The 20,244-nt window shown below is 41.3% G+C and overlaps 2 protein-coding genes across 3 annotated transcripts in view; both read right to left on the bottom strand.

Annotated features, from left to right (window-relative positions):
• LOC106581049 (max-binding protein MNT-like) overlaps positions 1-6,844 on the bottom strand; it is a 62,543-nt gene extending 55,699 nt beyond the window's left edge. Inside the window, 2 exon segments of the mRNA XM_014162740.2 lie at positions 6,301-6,430; positions 6,729-6,844. Coding sequence (XP_014018215.2) covers positions 6,301-6,331 — 31 coding nt within the window. The 5' untranslated portion in view covers positions 6,332-6,430; positions 6,729-6,844.
• A 936-nt stretch (positions 6,845-7,780) lies between these two features.
• The window catches only part of LOC106581047 (lissencephaly-1 homolog A-like), a 63,878-nt gene continuing 51,414 nt past the window's right edge, over positions 7,781-20,244 (bottom strand). For both annotated transcript variants that reach the window (XM_014162730.2, XM_014162731.2), the window contains exons 9-11: positions 16,915-17,016; positions 16,481-16,637; positions 7,781-11,859 (exon numbers count right to left, since the gene is read on the bottom strand). In XM_014162730.2, coding sequence (XP_014018205.1) covers positions 11,786-11,859; positions 16,481-16,637; positions 16,915-17,016 — 333 coding nt within the window. In that variant the 3' untranslated portion in view covers positions 7,781-11,785. The remainder of the gene's footprint in view (positions 11,860-16,480; positions 16,638-16,914; positions 17,017-20,244) is intronic.

Genomic DNA, 20,244 nt, shown 5'->3' with positions numbered 1-20,244 from the left:
GAATACAACAGTGGACACTAGGTACATGCTGTTCAGAAAATGCCACAACGTTTTCAGATTTGAAGAAAATGGCGGAAAATATTCAGCCGAAGTACAACGAGAGGGGATACAAATTCATTGCTTTGACAAATTATGACATATTACGAAAATGTTGAGCAATGTAATAAAGTAATGACTTTTTAAATAAGTTACACCTTATGTTGGCTGACAATTTGTTAGCTACACTATCCTTACGAACCGCATAGCATTACAGCAGTATGTACCGGTATGTTAGCTAATGTTAGTTGGATACTAATAAATCAAACTTACCAGGCAGTATATTAACTACCCAACGTTTATGGATTTGATTATTCACGTCATTCTTAGCTAAATGGTGTAGTCGTTGTGCATTCTCAATGGACATTGTTAATTCTGGCTTTCTACTCTGATTTCAGAGCACTCTAATGTGAGTATGCCAGAGAGCAGAGTCACTGATGAATTTACGAACGCTCAACACCCGTTGAATATGGCCGGTGTCAGTAAACGTCGGCAAAAATAAGCATAAATAATTTTTGGGCAGCAGCACAGTTACAGTCACCAATGCTCTGGATAACATGAAAACAGCCTGACCAACTCTGCTAAGGCGAGTAAAATGGTCAGAGTGAGGTGTTCTCTCATTTGTGTATGTTAGTAGCTGCAAGCTAGCCAACGTTCGCTTGGGTGCTTGACAGCCATTGTGAGGTCAGAACGCTCGGATCAACCCTACTCCTCCACCAGAGCATCAGTGTGTTCTGAACGCTCCAAGAACGAAACGCTCTGAATTTACCAACAGAACAATCTGACAACACTTTAGATTTACGAACGCCCAAAATGCACTCCAGATTGAATATACAAAACACACCCGAAATCTTAAAATGTCTAGCTAGTAATTTGTTATGCCAACAAGCTAGCAAGAGGTTGCATAGCAACAGCATCAACTTCCGGTATACAGGTGAGGCGCTAATACGCTGAACTGAAAGGATACCTTTCGTTTAGAATTAGGAAGACCCAGAGTTACCTCTGTGGCAGAGGATAAGTTCATTAGAGTTACCAGCCTCAGAAATTGCAGCCCAAATAAATGCTTTACAGAGTTCAAGTAACAGACACATCTCAACATCAACTGTTCAGAGGAGAGTGCATGAATCAGGCCTTCATGGCCGAATAGCTGCAAAGAAACCAATAATAATAATAATAATAATAATAAGAGACTTGCTTGGGCCAAGAAACACGAGCAATGGACATTACCCCGGCAGAAATCTGTCCTTTGGTCTGATGAGTCCAAATTTGAGATTTTCGATTCCAACCGCCGTGTCTTTGTGAGACGCAGAGTAGGTGAACTGTTGATCTCTGCATGTGTCGTTCCCACTGTGAAGTATGGAAGAGGTGGTGTGATGGTGCTTTGCTGGTGACACTGTTGGTGATTTATTTAGAATTCAAGGCACACTTAACCAGCATGACTACTACAGTATTCTTCAGTGATACACCATCCCATCTGGTTTGCGTTTTGTGGAACTATCATTTGTTTTCAACAGGACAATGACCCACCACACCTCCAGGCTGTGTAAGGGCTATTTGACCAAGAAGAAGGGTGATGGAGTGCTGCATCAGATGACCTCCACAATCACCCGACCTCAACCCAATTGAGATGGTTTGGGATGAGTTGGACTGCAGAGTGAAGGAAAAGCAGCCAACAAGTGCTCAGCATATGTGGGAACTCCTTCAAGACTGTTGGAAAAGCAATCTAGGTGGAGCTGGTTGAGAGAATGCCAAGAGTGTGCAAAGCTGTCATCAATGAAAAGGGTGGCTACTTTGAAGAATCTAAAATATATTGATTTGTTTAACACTTTTTTGGTTACTACATGATTCCATGTGATATTTCATAGTTTTGTCTTCACTATTATTCTACAACGTAGAAAATAGCAAAATTAAAGAAAAACTCTTGAATGAGTAGGTGTCCAACCTTTTGACGGGTACTGTATGTAGTAGACAGTATGTTAGTATGGGTATTCGAACACATCTATAGACTAGTAGCCTAGCTACTGACATTACAAGGGTGATTCAGAAATTAGGGAGAGGTTTTTTTTATTAGAGAAGTTAGTGATACTATAGTTATCACGTTTCACATTGAATTTGTTAACTTCAAAAACATATGACGTGTTTTTATTTTAAATTCTGGTGCTGCTCTGCACACACAAGCCTTTTAGCTAGCTAGCTGGTCCAATGTTAAGCCAACTCTGAAGAAGTTCAAAGACATTCAAAGTTCCTTCACTTTAGCCGCTCCTCCGTAGGTATTATTCTGTGGGCCTAAATCAGATGTATGCATACCATAACAGCAAGATTTCCAGTGCGTCAAGCCAAGCCTCCTCCACCCTCTTTCGGTCTCTCCCCCCACCTGCAAAATGTCTGTCGCATCGCGCACCCTACACGCATCTGGCTAATGCATGCAAATACACTAGATGACCAAAAGTAAGTGGACGCCTGCTTGTCGAACATCACATTCCAAAATCATGGGTATTAAGATGGAGTTGGTCCCTCTGCTGCTGTAACAGCCTCCACTCTTCTGAGAAGGCTTTCCACTAGATGTTGGAACTTTGCTTCGGGGACTTGTTTCCATTCACTCACAAGAGCATTAGTGTGCTCGGGCACTAATGTTGACCGATTAGGCCTGGCTTGCAGTCAGCGGTCCAATTCATCCCAAAGGTGTTTGATGGGGTTGAGGTCAGGGCTCTGTGCAGGCCAGTCAAGTTCTCCCACACTGATCTCGACAAACCATTTATGTATGGACCTAGCTTTGTGCACGGGGGCATTGTCATGCTGAAACAGGAGAAGGCCTACCCCAAACTGTTGCCACAAAGTTTGAAGCACAGAATCGTCTGGATTGTAACTATGCTGAAGCATTAATATTTCCCTTCACTGGAACTAAGGGCCCTAGCCCAAACCATAATTCCATAAGACCATTATTCCTGCTCCAATCCTTAAAGTTGGCACTATGCATTCGGGCAGGTAGCGTTCTCCTGGCATCCACCAAACCCAGATTATTCCATTGGACTGCAAGATGATGAAGGGTGATTCATCATGCCAGAGAACACGTTTCCACTTCTCCAGAGTCCAATGGCGGCGAGATTTATACCATTCCATCCGACGCTTAGCATTGCGCATGGTGATTGTAGGCTTATGTGCAGCTACTCTGCCATGGAAACCCATTTCATGAAGATCCCAACGAACAGTTAGTTATTGTGCTGACGTTGCTTCCAGAGGCAGTTTGGAACTCAGTAGTGGAGGTAAACCGATTAATCGGAATGGCCGATTAATTAGGGCCGATTTCGAGTGTTCATAACAAATCGGTAATCGGCATTTTTGGACGCTGATTATATTGCAATCCACAAGGAGACTGCGAGGCAGGCTGACCACCTGTTACGCGAGTGCAGGCAGCAAGGAGCCATGGTAAGTTGCTACCTAGCATTAAACTTACCTTATAATAAACAATCAATCTTAACATAATCACTAGTTAACTACACATGGTTGATGATATTACTAGTTTAACTAGCTTGTCCTGCGTTGCATATAATCAATGCGGTGCCTGAAATTGTGTCCCTTCTCTTGCGTTCAGTGCAAGCAGAGTCAGGGTATATGCAGCAGTTTGGGTCACCTGGCTCATTGCGAACTGTGTAAAGACCATTTCTTCCTAACAAAGACCGTAATTAATTTTCCAGAATTTTACATAATTATGACATAACATTGAAGGCTGTGCAATGTAGCAGCAATATTTAGACTTAGTGTTGCCACCCGTTCGATAAAACACGGAATATTTCCGTATTTCACTGAAAGAATAAACGTTTTGTTTTCGAAATTATAGTTTCCGGATTTGACCATATTAATGACCTAAGGCTCGTATTTGTGTGTTTATTATATTATAATTAAGTCTATGATTTGATATAGCTGTCGGACTGAGCGGTGGTAGGCAGCAGCAGGCTCGTAAGCATTCATTCAAACCGCACTTTCCTCCGTTTGCCAGCAGCTTTCGCAATGCTTGAAGCACAGCGCTGTTTATGACTTCAAGCCTATCAACTCCCGAGATTAGGCTGGCAATACTAAAGTGCCTATAAGAACATCCAATAGTCAAATGTATATGAAATACAAATGGTATAGAGAGAAATAGTCCTATAACTACAACGTAAAACTTCTTACCTGGAAATATTGAAGACTCATGTTAAAAGGAACCACCAGCTTTCATATGTTCTCATGTTCTGAGCAAGGAACTTAAACGTTAGCTTTTTTACATGGCACATATTGCACTTTTACTTTCTTCTCCAACACTGTGCTTTTGCATTATTTAAACCAAACATGTTTCATTATTTATTTGAGACTAAATAGATTTTATTGATGTATTATATTAAGTTAAAATAAGTGTTCATTCAGTATTGTTGTAATTGTCATTATATATATTTTGAAAAATTGGCGGATTAATCGGTATCGGCTTTTTTTGGATCTCCAATAATCAGTATCGGCATTAAAATCATAATCGGTCGACCTCTACTCAGTAGTGAGTGTTGCAACCAAAGACAGACTATTTTTACACGCTACACGCTTCAGCGGTTCCATTCTGTGAGCTTGTGTGGCCTACCACTTCGCGGCTGAGCCGTTGTTTCTCCTAGACGTTTCCACTTCACAATAACAGCACTTACATTTGACCGGTGCAGCTCTAGCAGGGCAGAAATTTGACGAACTGACTGTCTCTGATTTAAGCAGCCATCGTGTTTGTTTTTCCCACAACCAGAAGGGGAGTAAATTACACAAAAGCACACGATGATGTGATGTGACAGGACTCAGCAGTCACAATCACACAATCTTTCCCCTTGTCAGTTCTGTGAGAAAAACCTCTCTCAAGCCTTTGTTCTGTGAGGAAAAGTGAAGACAATCTTGACAGTAGAGATGTGATCTGAAAAGCCACTCAGAGATAGAAAGCAGCCCCAAAGCTCTCTGCCTCTCAGTCCCTCTCCCTCCCTCCGTCTCTCTCTATCCATCCATCCTTCACGCTCTGTCCCTCTCCCTCCATAGCCCTCTTCTCTCTCTGCATATTTCATATCCCTGTGTGTGTCCCAATTACTGGCTGGCAGAACCTGCCCTCCAGTCAGGGAGAATTGAGACTGTCTCCCTCCCTCACCAGGCTGTGTGGCCCCTAACCCCCCACTCTGCACCTCCCATTCCCTCTCCAGCCCTGGTTCCTCCTGGTTTCCAACTTTCCACTCCTCTCCATCAGAGCTGAGATTCTGTCTGTAGCGCATGCATTAATCATTTCAGTGATCCCTTTTTCTTCCTCTGTAGCCGATGAGCATCACAAGCAACCACAGGCATTTGTCTAAACCCTGCTCCAATAGTTATATGGAAAGCTAGTGTCTATGGGTAACATCTGTAACAAACTATAGCACCATGACCAGGTCACTAATCATCATGGTTGTTAGCAATGATGTCCGTTAATGTAGTTAAATAAAGGTTAAATTACATTTTTGTTTTTATATAAATAACGTCATCCTGTCTAAATACAAAAAATCTGGAGACCCCATTTCCTCTGAAAGAGGAAGGGAGAAAAACATATCAGACCATAAAAAAAAAAGATAAGAGGAAAATCAAACTGTCTTTGATGCCTCTCTCCTTCCAACTCTCCGACCCTCCTACTGTGAGTTCAGCTAGCAGGTGACATAGGGAGGATACACAGGTGAGAAAGCTACAGTAATGAGAGAACATGCTGGGGAGTTGGCAACACTAAAAAAAAAAACGAATTCTGCCACACACACATGGGTTTTACTGGTGTGACACCAAATCAATAGTGGCACAAAATGACACTAAGTCATAGTCAACAGCTGTGGCTCCCAACTCCGGTCCTTAAGTACCCCCAACAGCACATTTTTGTTGTAGCTCGGGACAAACATACCTGAGATTCAACTCATTGAGGGCCTGATGATTAGATGACAAGTTGAATATGCCGTGCTTATCCGGGGCTACAATAAAAATGTGAATTGTTGGGAATATTCGAGGACCTGCGTTAGGAACAACTGGGCTACAGCATATGCACGAGGGCGTATTCATTACGCCGATTCTGTTGCAAAACGTTTCTTAAATGGAAGCAACCCTTTAGCTCAGTTTAAGCAACCGGAACGAAACGGGGAGGGTCCTAAATACCAGAATTTGTCCAATACAATTTATAGTTTTGTTATGTTTGCTTACGTTTGGTTCTTAAACGGTAAACGATTTCCGTAGCTAATGAATACGCCCTGTACTCACATAGCTCTGCCAGCCAGGTTGGTGTGGACATGCTGTTCGAAGTCTGGGTACTTGGAGGCCAAGTAGGCAAAGTCCGGGGGCTTGTCTTTGTAGCGGTTCCATTGACCTGTTTAGTGACATTCTCACTTCACTGTGGAGGAAGGACACATGACACACAATTGTACATTTTTAACTCAAAGGGTTGGAACGCTAACAAGTTAGCTAACTGACATAAATGTGTGTAAAATACTAAATACAAAAGGTAAAACTATGGGGATAGTATCTAGCTTGTTAGCTAACTAAAGGCATTCATCAGTAAACTGCAAGTTAGCCACCTAGCTAAAGCACATTTCAACTCCATGCCAACAAGATGGCTATATAAGACCTCTCTCTAAATGAGATGCCTAGCGTTAGCTAACCTCTTGTTATAATGGTAGTGACTTGAATACCTGAAATATTCGCTCGGGAATATATTCGTATGTAGTTGTCTTGTACACACGAGCTGAGAACTCACGTTGTTTTTTTTGCATATACGTTGATAGTGTTTATTCTGGGATGGTGAATGAAGTCACAATTCTGCGACGAGACATTTGGTTGACGTCGATATTCAGCGCATTCTTGAAACAGTCAACATTTTGAAGGGTCAGGGCTATCTGGGATCTTTGGTTAGTCCCTACCCTGAACCAAAACTTCTTACCTAACCATCTCACATTTCTACTTCAATGTTGAGTGTGTGTGTGGTTGATTGATCTATTATCCACATACAAATGATCCTTCATTCAGAAGCAAATGGCAAAATGATGGCAATTGTACACCCCACCCACCCACCCACCCACCCAGTCAAACATTTGCAAAGGGTCTACAGTAAAACAGATTTTGACACTTGCACAAATGTATCCAAATGAATTAAAATATTGCTTGAGCAAGTATATTTGAGTCATAACCTAAACTGCTCAGCATGATTAATCTGTTCCCAGAGCTGCATTTTACATTTCATCTATATTTTTTCAAGATCACAAGACATTTGTATTGTAGTCAGACAATTAGACATAGCAGGAAGGTGCCAGCCAGGTGGAACCATGCACTTATCTGGTAGAATGCAAAGAAATAACTAAAGACACCAACATGGTCTTAGAAATGTAAGATTTTGATTTATGGGTCTGTTCATGTAAATTGTCAATCAGATTATTTTTCAAGTATGGTTTCCATCATCTCTTGGCATACATCACAGCTGTGAACATGAATAATTAATCCCTACCATTATATTAATACTTCACACACACACAGTATACTGGCAATATGTAATTATGATCATTTAATGATTATCATTTTCTACCCAAGAAAAAAATACATGCCATTCGCTGAAGAAAATCATGAAATGTTAAGACTCACAATCCCCAAAACCTTTAGCTCAAAATCAGTAAATCCCTAATTGAACTGATCTGTTGTAGTGCATGTTCTTTGTTGAGAACCCCCACTCCAACCCAATAAAAGGACAACATTTACATATTTTTCTTTAATTATGTTGCAAACAATAATGACATCCAGATATTTTGTTAGCAATTTTGCTGTGTGAAGAGTGAGAAAGACGTTGAAAGCAAAACTATAAATCCTGTTCAAGCTGTGAAGAAGTCTGAAGCCCTCAATCTATTCACAAGGCAGATTATAGCAGACAGATGGACTTGAGACTGGGGGGAAGGACCAACAGACAGTGCAAGCTTGTCTGCCAGTCCCTCTGATCCACCTAGCCAGTGCAGCATAGGGATTGCTTGGGAGCTGCAAATGGCAAAAAGTGATTTCTTTTCACAGGGCACAGGGAAGGTACAATAGCACAGTTATGGAAAGCATTCATTCAATGACAACTATATTACAAGGGGAGACACATTCTCCCTCTGGACAATTTGTTTATAGACCTTTCTTATCTAACCCAAGAAAAGGAAAGCTGAGTTTTTCAATAACAATAAGAGTCAAGTCAAATATCCATTTAGGTTCACTTCAGGCCTGGTTTAGAATTTACACACAAGGAACCTGATATCGTAATCCTGAATTAAGCCAATCTAAAGGGAGAATCGGCTTAAATCAGGAAGCTAACTTAGCCTAGGATTGAGAACAGAACAGATCAGGACATCTGAATGCTGAAGCTAAACCATGTCGTCTAACTGTAGTTACATTTTTTGGGTTTCAGCTAAAACACGTTTTATGGTGCATCAGCACCACCATGTCCAATTGTCCTATCGATGGTTGATGTAACGGAATGAACTCACGCCGACTCGCCAATCAAAGTCTCTACCTCCCTCTGACTGACAGAGCGAAAGGAGCTTGGAGAAAGACCTGTCTAGTCTGATTAAATACATGGGGGTCTCTAGTCTAGAGGAGGCATAAGTGGTATTCTCTCAAGGAGGCTTCTTTTCTCTCAGAACATCTTTAGTCTGCCACAATCCCATCGCATATAGAGGAATGAAGGAGCCAGTTCATATATTTACAGATCTGTCCTCCTTTCAGCAGCAACAAACAACCACATTAAGTACAGCGCGGTCTGTCTGCAGCCATCAAGCCAGCCTGAGCCAACCTGTCTGGTGTCTTTGAAAAGTCAATATGCAAAATACACAGTATACATACATAGATACACAGGGACAATACACCCGCTTACTGGCAAGCGACAGTAGGGGTACCACCCCTTCTCGTAAGAGATAGAGTTCTCTTATCCTACTTCTCACTCTTTTTACAGTATATAAATTTGTCAAGTGGAACGACTAGCCTTTGACAGCTTAGCGGAGTGGCCTGTGGCTGATTGAGTCTGCGTCTTAAGTGCACTAATTTTAGGGAATAGGGTGCCATTTCAGACTCAGCCTGAGTGTTCAGTGGCTTACATCATAGCACTTGAACCAGAAAGGCTCACAAGACCAGACAGCTCAGCCTCTGGTACAACAGGGATACATGCAGCAGTGGTATTGTCAACAGGTCAAAGGGTTCATCACACGAGCCACTATGAGGGTTCAGAGGTCAACAGCAGCAGCTAGCTACATCCAATCAAATACACACAGGAAAAGGAACAGGAAGTTGTTCAGCAAAGAAGCTTAAAATAGTAAAATCAGTTAATAAGCAAGTGGAGTTCTTTATTATTACAGAATTGCACCATAATGCAAAAAGGCTGATTAAAAAATGATATCTTGTTTATGCATTTTATTGAGTCTTAAAATTTCTCTTCGATCGCCAGTCAGACAAAGGAGCTAACGAAAAGCAGGGATGTGCAAGATAATAGGATTTTGGGGGAATGGTTGGTCTCCATTGTCATGGAGGGAATTTGGTTAGATTAGAATTAGTTCCAATTGTCATTTGTCATTATTTCTTCAGCCTTCTAGCTCATTAAGATGAACAGAATAGGATACAGATGTGCTTGCCACCCAGGAGACTACTGCAATGCGTTAAGAGTCGGTCCTGTGGAGTTTTGACCCAAGAGCTCATCACTAGGAAAGGCGTCTAAGCACTCTCCTGTGCACAAACAGATCCTAGTAGGCCAAGCCCAAGACCAAAGCCGGTATGTGGCAAGGGAGCTGCTGTATGTAGTCTTAAGGGTGAAGATCTCTTTACAAGAACTACCACCATCAGACCTCTATTGTACAGAGAACACAATCATTCATTAGCATGTCTACTGCTAGCATTTTCTTTCATCATCAATTGACTGAATGAATCCCCCCGAAAGTGAATCAGTCAGTTCAGTGGAAACACAGATTTGGACACTTAACTACAGCTCAGTAAAAAGCTTTAGTTTACATGTCTTTCTTTTTTATTACCTCTCAATTCTTTGTATTTTTCACATCAAAACCTGAGGGGCAACTTTGACTCCTTGTCATGCTATGACGACGTCTCTGACTGTGTCCGACTCATTTGAAACTTGCATATTTCATCCAAAGCTAAGGCTTAAGCTTACCCTCCCTAATTTACACAGCCCATAGAAGCAAGCAGCACAAGACAATGGCCAACTGAGCATCAAATCTCTTACATGATTCCTGTAGTATAAGGGACAAAACCCAGCTGACACCTGATTCGTCATATGGTTAGAAAAAGGGAGAAGGTTCAATTGAGTCCAATGGAAATCACTCGGGTTAGACTTGAGACAACAGTGAGACGTCTTACAGAGGGAGCGAGACACCTAAAGGTCTTTCTTTTCAAATGCTTGAGATTAAAAAGAGGTGATATCCCTGAAGTCAGCTGCTAAAGGGCCAAGTGCTAAAGAAAGGCTGAGGCGGTCGGTCGCCTGATCAGTTGCAGCCAACCATAAGGTCCAGTACCAGTCCGAAAAGACAGGGGGCAGCGTTTCAGGGAGGAGTAACCTCACACTATCGGCTCACATAGCCTAAATGCTAACCCGAAAACCATCAGGCCACTGAGTTTTTAGCCAAAATGCTAACCCACTGAAATAAGGGAGCCAGCTGCGCAGCCTAGCCAGGTTAATTCATTCAGATGCCAATATAGAAAGGTTCTGATTCAATAAACATAATTCAGTCATTGGATAGGACAATTCTAAGCCTATCAGGAGTGGTTTTGCTACTCAGTTTGGACGCGTCGTCATGACAAGAGCACAAAGCGGTTTTGTTTTCTCAACCCCCAGATGACCGAAGATGGACAACAGTTTGAAACATTCGTATATGCAGCCATTAATATATTATCTAGTTCCACATGAAGAAGAGAAATGGTATGCACACTTCAGAAGTGATGTTACAAAGCTACAGATTATTCCAATAACAAAACCCCCACAGACAAACAATCTCATATCCTCCGACATCAAGGGATTATACTTTTCCTTTTGTTGTTTTTCCCCCTCAAAAAGGTCACCGACAAACAGACTACAACAGTGAAAAGGAGAGAAAATAAAGAGAAAATAAAAACAGAAAAAAGTGACAAAAATAATATATCTGACACGTAAAGAAACGACAGTCGTTTTTTTAAATTATCAGTGTTAGCGCCCTACGTTTTACACCCACTCAAAGAATGTGTCCCAAAAGGCACCCTATTCCCTGTATAGTGCACTACCTTGGACCAGGGCACATAGGCCCTTGCTCATGGGTATTGCACCATATAGGGAATAGGGTGGCATTTGTGACGCACACAAAGAAACATCTGCCTTCAATAAGTAGGTAGGTAAGGCTGCATGTGACAACAGACTTAGCCAGCCCCGCCCATGTTAAACCTATGGTACTTCTAGACAACCTTATGTAAATTTACAGTATACAATTTTGGATTCATCATCACCATGCAAGAACACTTTTTGCTGTGTAACATTTAATAGCTCAATCTACATCCAGAATAATGTACATAAAAGGACCATAGTTATTGGACCAGAGAGCGTGATGACAGGATAAGGTATTAACCATGGTGTGTGAGTGTAACCAGAGGAGATGAAAGAGATAGTGTGAGGTGGAGTGTAGGGGGGGGGATGAGGCCTATAGGAGGTGGGGTGGGGAATTGGGATGGTGGTGGTCCTTTCTTCTTAGGCCTGATCGGATCAGCGACACTCCCACACTTTTACTGTTTGATCTACGCTCCCGGTGACAACATACGGCGCATTCTTGTGGAAATCTGAGGAGAGGAGGAGGAAAGGGCATCAGTATAAAGGAAGAGTAGATAGTTTGTCTATTTCACTTGCTTTGGCCATCTGAACATGTTTCCCATGCCAATAAAGCCCTTTGAATTTAATTGAAATTAATTGAGAGAGAATCTGGTTCTATCCACAGGAGATGGCAGAATAATTAGTTAACTTACACATTAAAGGCAATTAAAGGCCATTTATCAAGCATATTCCATTTAGCAGTATGACCTGAATATATCATTATTTTATTATCAATAGTTGAATTGGGGCATTTCATTAACTAGACAAAGCTCTTTACCTCTTGGTACATGCATCACACAGAAAAGCACAGCACATCAACCTCAAAAGGTGCTTTTGTCTTCTCCCCCCAAAATATCCAAACAATAGCTTACAGCAGTGCTCTGTGGCTAGATTTCAGAGGCTGGGGCTTCAAACAGTACTAGCCTGACAGGAAAGCTGGCTGGATAGCTGGAGTCTCCTTCTCCGGAGAGTTCCCTAGCCTTGATCCGCTTAGAAGCCTCAGATTTTGGGAAAATCCTGGAGCATTTGTCTACCTCTTAGACCCCAGCTGCCAGCTAGCAGCCCCCAGGATATTGAGCCAGGCAAGACCAGTTTATCATCAGAACTCTACAACCCCCACCCCTCTCCTATCCATCTATCCCTAACCCCATTCAACCATCGTCCAAAACAGCTTTGTCTAACCCCTGCCTGATCCTCTCTCTGGGGCCTATATCATGATACACCGGAGGGGGTTAATGCAGAACCTCCTAGCTCACACCTCAATAAACCACCAAACAAAGAACTAACAAACAACTCAGGAAACATCAGGGTTGAGTTCACTAAGGACATGGAGATACAGGCAGGTACTCCCTGAACTTATCCACTGAGATGTAAAACGAAAATTTGTTTTCGTTGCAAAATGTTTTGTAGTACTGAGCGATTAGTGCTTTTTGAGGTTGGTTCGGTTTGATTATAAAAAATAAAGTTTTTTTGATTTCAGTTTCAAGAATATTTTTAAGCATTAAATGCACTGTGAGAGTTGAATGCTGTAACAGAATAAAACATTAAATAAAAGTAACATGATGGTAGTGACTGCCTATTACCGCTCATCACTTAACCATAACTTAAATATTTCAGTTGTGTATATTACATTTGTTTTATTTGATGACAATTTAATTCCTAGTAATCATCTCATCTCTACAGAGCTGCTGTCTATGGTGTCTGACAAAATCACTATTTTGTAGTTCAAAGTAAATAAGGTATATTTTTATGACTACTGAATACCAACTATCAATCACTTATTTAAAGTGTTTTCAGGTAGAGATACCTCGCGAAGCAACACCTGCTCTCTATATCATCTCACGATTGCGAATTCTTCCCTCTTCTGTAGCAGGCATAAAAGAAAGACTGGACAAGTAGATGTGCAATGGATTATGGTCATTGTAGTTTATAACACCACTTAACCTGTTATGGCTAGGGGGAAGTATTTTCACGGCTGGATAAAAAACGTACCCGATTTAATCTGATTATTACTCCTGCCCAGAAACTAGAATATGCATATAATTATTCGCTTTGGATAGAAAACCCTCCAAAGTTTCTAAAACTGTTTGAATGGTGTCTGTGAGTATAACAGAACTCATTTGGCAGGCCAAAACCTGAGAAGATTCTGTACAGGAAGTACCCTGTCTGACCATTTCTTGGCCTTCTTTGTCATCTCTATCCATTACAAAGGATCTCTGCTCTTACGTGACACATCCTACGGCTTCCATGGGCGCTCAGAGCCCGGGAAAAAGCTGAATTACGTAATTCAAAGCCCTGGCTGAAACACACGAGCGCTTTTGCTAAGTGGTCTATCAGAGGACAAAGGGCTTAGGCGCATGCACTGGCCGCCCCAGTCTTTCTGTTTTTCCTATCATTTACCGAAAAGCAGATTCCCGGTCGGAATATTATCGCTTTTTTACGAGATAAATTGCATAAAAATTGATTTTAAACATGCTTCGAAGTACGGTAATGGAATATTTAGAAATGTTTTGTCACGAAATGCGCGCGACCCTGATTTACCATTTCGGATAGTGTCTAGAACGCACGAACAAAACGCCGCTATTTGGATATAACGATGGATTATTTGGGACCAAACCAACATTTGTTATTGAAGTAGAAGTCCTGGGAGTGCATTCTGACGAAGAACAGGAAAGGTAATAACATTTTTCTTATAGTAAATCTGATTTTGGTGAAGGCTAAACTTGCCGGGCGTCTAAATAGCTAGGCCGTGATGGCTGGGCTATGTACTTAGAATATTGCAAAATGTGCTTTCACCAAAAAGCTATTTTAAAATCAGACATATCGAGTGCATAGAGGAGTTCTGTATCTATAATTATTAAAATAATTGTTATGCTTTTTGTGAATGTTTATCGTGAGTAATTTAGTAAATTGTTAGTAACTTCCCCGGAAGTTTGCGGGGGGTATGCTAGTTCTGAACGTCACATGCTAATGTAAAAAAGCTGTTTTTTGATATAAATATGAACTTGATTGAACAAAACATGCATGTATTGTATAACATAATGTCCTAGGTGTGTCATCTGATGAAGATCATCAAAGGTTAGTGCTGCATTTAGCTGTCTTCTGGGTTTTTGTGACATTATATGCTAGCTTGAAAAATGGGTGTCTGATTATTTCTGGCTGGGTACTCTGCTGACATAATCTAATGTTTTGCTTTCGCTGTGTGGTTAGATAAAGGAGAGTCTTGTCTTTAAAATGCTGTAAAATAGTCATATGTTTGAAAAATGGAAGTTTTTGTATTTTTGAAGAATTTGTAATTCGCGCCACGCCTATCATTGGATATTGGAGCAGGTGTTCCGCTAGCGGAACGTCTAGATGTAAGAGGTTAATGCGTTAACCTGTTGGGGCTAGGGGGCAGTATTTGCACGGCCGGATAAAAAACGTACCCGATTTAAACTGGTTACTACTCTTGCCCAGAAACGAGAATATGCATATAATTAGTAGATTTGGATAGAAAACACTAAAGTTTCTAAAACTGTTTGAATGGTGTCTGTGAGTATAACAGAACTCATATGGCAGGCCAAAACCTGAGAAGATTCCATACAGGAAGTGCCCTGTCTGACAATTTGTTGTCCTTCTGTTGCATCTCTATCGAAAATACAGCATCTGTGCTGTAACGTGACACTTTCTAAGGCTTCCATTGGCTCTCTAAAGTGGAATGGGGTGTCTGCTGTCTCTGGGCAAAGTACAGCAGCAGAGTTTGTAAGTGGTCAGCCTGGGGACAGTGAGACTGAGATGCGCGTTCACGAGACTTCTCCATTTTTTTCTTTCAGCCTTTGAATACAACGATGCCCGGTTGGAATATTATCACTATTTTACGAGAAAAATAGCATAAAAATTTGTTTTAAACAGCATTTGACATGCTTCTAAGTACGGTAATGGAATTTTGAATTTTTTGTCACGAAATGCGCTCGCGCGTTACCCTTCGGATAGTGACCTGAATGCACGAACAAAACGGAGGTATTTGGATATAACTATGGATTATTTGGAACCAAAACAACATGTTGTTGAAGTAGAAGTCCTGGGAGTGCATTCTGACAAAGAACAGCAAAGGTAATCCCATTTTTCTAATAGTAATTCTGAGTTTAGTGAGCCCCAAACTCGGTGGGTGTCAAATTAGCTAGCCTGTGATGGCCGAGCTATGTACTCAGAATATTGCAAAATGTGCTTTCGCCGAAAAGCTATATTAAAATTGGACATAGCGTTTGCATAAAGGAGTTCTGTATCTATAATTCTTAAAATAATTATGTATTTTGTCAACGTTTATCATGAGTAATTTACTAAATTCACCGGAAGTTTGCGGTGGGTATGCTAGTTCTGAACATCACATGCTAATGTAAAAAGCTGTTTTTTTTATATAAATATGAACTTGATTGAACAAAACATGCATGTATTGTATAACAATGTCCTAGGAGTGTCATCTGATGAAGATCATCAAAGGTTAGTGCTGCATTTAGCTGTGGTTTTGGTTTTTGTGACATATATGCTTGCTTTGAAAATGGCTGTGTAATTATTTTTGGCAGGGTACTCTCCTGACATAATCTAATGTTTTGCTTTCGCTGTAAAGCCTTTTTGAAATCGGACAATGTGGTTAGATTAACGAGAGGCTTGTCTTTAAAATGGTGTAAAATAGTCATATGTTTGAAAAATTTAAGTTATAGCATTTTTGAGGTATTTGTATTTCGCGCCACGCGATTCCACTGGCTGTTGACTAGGGCCTAGCCCAGAGAGGTTAAACTATGTAGAATATTGGCCTGTTGGAAACTACAACTCTACTATGTCACACAGTTCAGGCTGGATCTGATTTATCTCTAGAGAAGCTGTGCAATGTGCGCATTAAGCTCACAGTAAAAAAATAACTATATGGAATTCAAATAATTGAACAGAACTCGGGTCAAATAGTTATTTTTTTTAATTTTTTTAATAAATAACAGAAATTTCAGTTCATAGCTCAGCGCAAACATTTTGCTACTGTGTGCCTACTAAACAAGACCCAGCAGTAACTGACGCCGACTGTGACTGTAGGAGAAGAGAAGATTGAGAGTGGCTTACCCAGAGACGTAACAAAGTGTTCATGGGCACTTAGAGTCTTCATGCAGCGCTTGTTCTTGTAGTCCCAGATCCTTAAGGTCTTGTCGTCAGCACAGCTCAATATGAACTTGCCTCCGGGGTGGACAAGGATCCCGCGCACCCAGTTATCATGGCCAACCTGGGACAATAGTGTTTGGTTAGAATTGTTAAAACAAAATCTAGTGCCAGTTTCCCAGACTACTCCTTGACTAAAACAAACAATGCTTAGTTCGGGAAACCAGTCAACCGGAGACAGTGTGTTCGGTTAAGACTAGGGTTCAAGAAGGTCAATCACATTACAATTCAAGTCATGTGAAGAATGGAGTCGGTATCACTAATGGGGACATTTTTCAATTAAAAACTGCATGAATCGGAATGACCATCTATCGTATGTCTATGATTAATGGTCCACTCACCAGTGTCATAAGGCACATCCCAATGCTGACGTCCCACATCTTGATAGTCTTGTCTCTGGAGCCAGACAGCAGGAACGGGCCCGGCTTACCACTCTTCTTAGACTGGAAGGACACAGGGAGAGAAAGAATACAATGAGCTCCAATTGCCGCCGTAAATTGCCAATACAGAACCTTTAGCAGTGTTCACTTGGGGGATATCAACCCTTGATAATTTTGTTATAAGGGCTATATGCTGCCAGCAGCCCTCTGAAATAAATGCATTTTTATACCAAAGTGGCATTTTTATACCACTTTGATAAATAAATAGCACCTTAGCATCAGGGGAAATGGACAACAAACGGAATAGTTATCAGAGGATGCGTCTCCAGAGCAGGACAGACTCTGCTTAGATACACAGTGCCTTTGGAAAGTATTCAGACCCATTGACATTCTCTACATTTTGTTACAGCCTTATTCTAAAATTGATTAAATAAATACAAATCCTCAGCAACCTACACACAATACACCATAACAATTAAGTAAAAACAGCCTTTCAGAAATGTTTGCAAATGTATTAAAAATAACTACCTTATCTACATAAGTACTCAGACCCTTCGCTACGACTCAAAATTTTGCTCAAGTGCAACCTGTTTTCATTGATCATCCTTGGGAATCCACCTGTGGTCAATTCAATTGATTGGACATGATTTGGGAAGGCACACAACCTGTCTATATAAGGTCCCACAGTTGAAAGTGCCTGTCAGAGCAAAAACCAAGCCATGAGGTCGAAGGAAATGTCCGTAGAGATCCAAGACAGGATTGTGTCGAGGCACAGATCTGAGGAAGGGTACCAAAACATTTCTGCAGCATTGGAAGGTCCCCAAGAACACAGTGGACCCCATCATTCTTAAACGGAAGAAGTTCTAAACCACCAAGACTCTTCCTAGAGCTGGCCGCCCAGCCAAACTGAGCAATCAGGAGAGAAGGGCCTTGGTCAGGGAGGTGACCAAGAAACCGATGGTCACTCTGACAGAGCTCTAGAGTTCCCCTGTGGAGATGGTTGTCCTTCTGGAAGGTTGTCCTTCTGAAAGGTTCTCCCATCTCTGCAGCACTCCACCAAATCAGGCCTTTATGCTAGAGTGGCAAGATGGAAGCGAAGGTTCACTTTCCAACAGGACAATGACACTAAGCACACAGCCAAGACAACGCAGGAGTGGCTTCAGGAAAAGTCTCCGAATGTTCGAGTGGCCCAGCCAGAGCCCGGACTGGAACGCCATCGAACATCTCTGGAGAGACCCGAAAATAGCTGTGCAGCAACACTCCCCATCCAGCGTGACAGAGCTTGAGGATCTGCAGAGAAGAATGGGAGAAACTCCCCACATACAGGTGTGCCAAGCTTGTAGCATCATACCCAAGAAGACACGAGGCTGTAATCGCTGCCAAAATGTCCTTCAACAAAGTACTGAGTAAAGGGTCTGAATACTTGTGTGATATTTGTTTTGTATTATACATTTCAAAAAATGTGTACATCTCTAAAAACCTGTTTTTGCTTTGTGATTATGGGGTAGTGTGTAGATTGTTTTTTTTCTTCAATTTAATTAATTTTAGAATAAGGCTGTAACCTAACAAAATGTGGAAAAAGCCAAGGGGCCTGAATACTTTCCGAATGGACTGTAAGAGTGTATCTGAACACAGAGTAGCGCAAACTTGCACTGGCGGGACCTTACAGCTGAGGGCAATAATTGATATAGACCAAATTTGCACTTAGATTCAATTGTTCCATAATTACCAAAACCACCATCCATCTCTTATTTTAAAATCAAATATCATCTTCGGCAGCTAAGCACAAGGAGGATATACAGTTGAAATCATACACCTTAGCCAAATACATTTAAACTCTTTCACAATTCCTGACATTTAATCCTAGAAAAAAAATTCCCTGTCTTAGGTCAGTTAGGATCACGTCTCTATTTTAAGAATGTGAAATGTCAGAAAAATAGAAGAGAGTATGATTTCAGCTTTTATTACATTCCCAGTGGGTCAGAAGTTTACATACACAATCAGTATTTGGTAGCATTGCCTTTAAAAATTGTTTAACTTCGGTCAAACGTTTCAGGTAGGCTTCCATAAGCTTCCCACAATAAGTTGGGTGAATTTTGGCCAATTCCTCCTGACAGAGCTGGTGTAACTGAGCCACGTTTGTAGGACATCCTTGCTCACACACGCTTTTTCAGTTCTGCCCACAAATGTTCTATAGGATTGAGGTCAGGGCTTTGTGATGGCCACTCCAATACCTTGACTTTGTTGTCCTTAAGCCATTTGCCACAACTTTGGAAGTATGCTTGGGGGTCATTGTCCATTTGGAAGACCTAATTGGACCAAGCTTTAACTTCCTGACTGATGTCTTGAAACGTTGCTTCAATATACCCACATAATTTTCTATCATGATGCCATATATTTTGAGAAGTGCACCAGTCCCTCCTGCAGCAAAGCACCCCCACAACATGATGCTGACACCCCCGTGCCTCACAGTTGGGATGATGTTCTTCGGCTTGCAAGCCTCCCCCTTTTTCCTCCAAACATATCGATGGTCATTATGGCCAAACAGTTCTATTATTGTTTCATCAGACCAGAGGACATTTCTCCAAAAAGTACGATCTTTGTCCCCATGTGCAGTTGCAAACCGTAGTCTGGCTTTTTTATGGCGGTTTTGAAGCAGTGGCTTCTTCCTTGCCGAGCGGCCTTTCTGGTTATGTCAATAAAGGACTCGTTTTACTGTGGATATAGATGCTTTTGTACCCGTTTCCTCCAGCATATTCACAAGGTCCATTGTTGTTGTTCTGGGTTTGAAATGCACTTTTCGCACCAAAGTATGTTAATCTCTAGAAGACAGAACGCGTCTCCTTCCTGAGTGGTATGACAGCTGCGTGGTCCCATGGTGTTTATATTTGCGTACTATTGTTTGTACAGATGAACGTGGTACCTTCGGGTGTTTGGAAATTGCTCCCAAGGATTAACCAGACTTGTGGAGGTCTACAATTTTTTTCTGAGGTCTTGGCTGATTTCTTTTGATTTTCCCATGATGTCAAGCAAAGAGGCACTGAGTTTGTGAAATACCTCCACCTCCACAGGTACACCTCCAATTGACTCAAATGATGTCCATTAGCCTATCAGAAGCTTCTAAAGTCATGACATCATTTTCTGTAATTTTCCAAGCTGTTTAAAGGCACAGTCAACTTAGTGTATGTAAACTTTTGACTGACTGGAATTGTGATAGATTATTTCACTTATAATTCACTGTCTGTAAACAATTGTTGGAAAAATTCCTTGTGTCATGCACAACGTAGATGT

The sequence above is a fragment of the Salmo salar genome, chromosome ssa20, assembly GCF_905237065.1.
Source record: "Salmo salar chromosome ssa20, Ssal_v3.1, whole genome shotgun sequence".
Lineage (NCBI taxonomy): Eukaryota > Metazoa > Chordata > Actinopteri > Salmoniformes > Salmonidae > Salmo > Salmo salar.
Note: the sequence above shows the minus strand (reverse complement) of the source record. Positions and strands in the feature narration are given on the sequence as shown.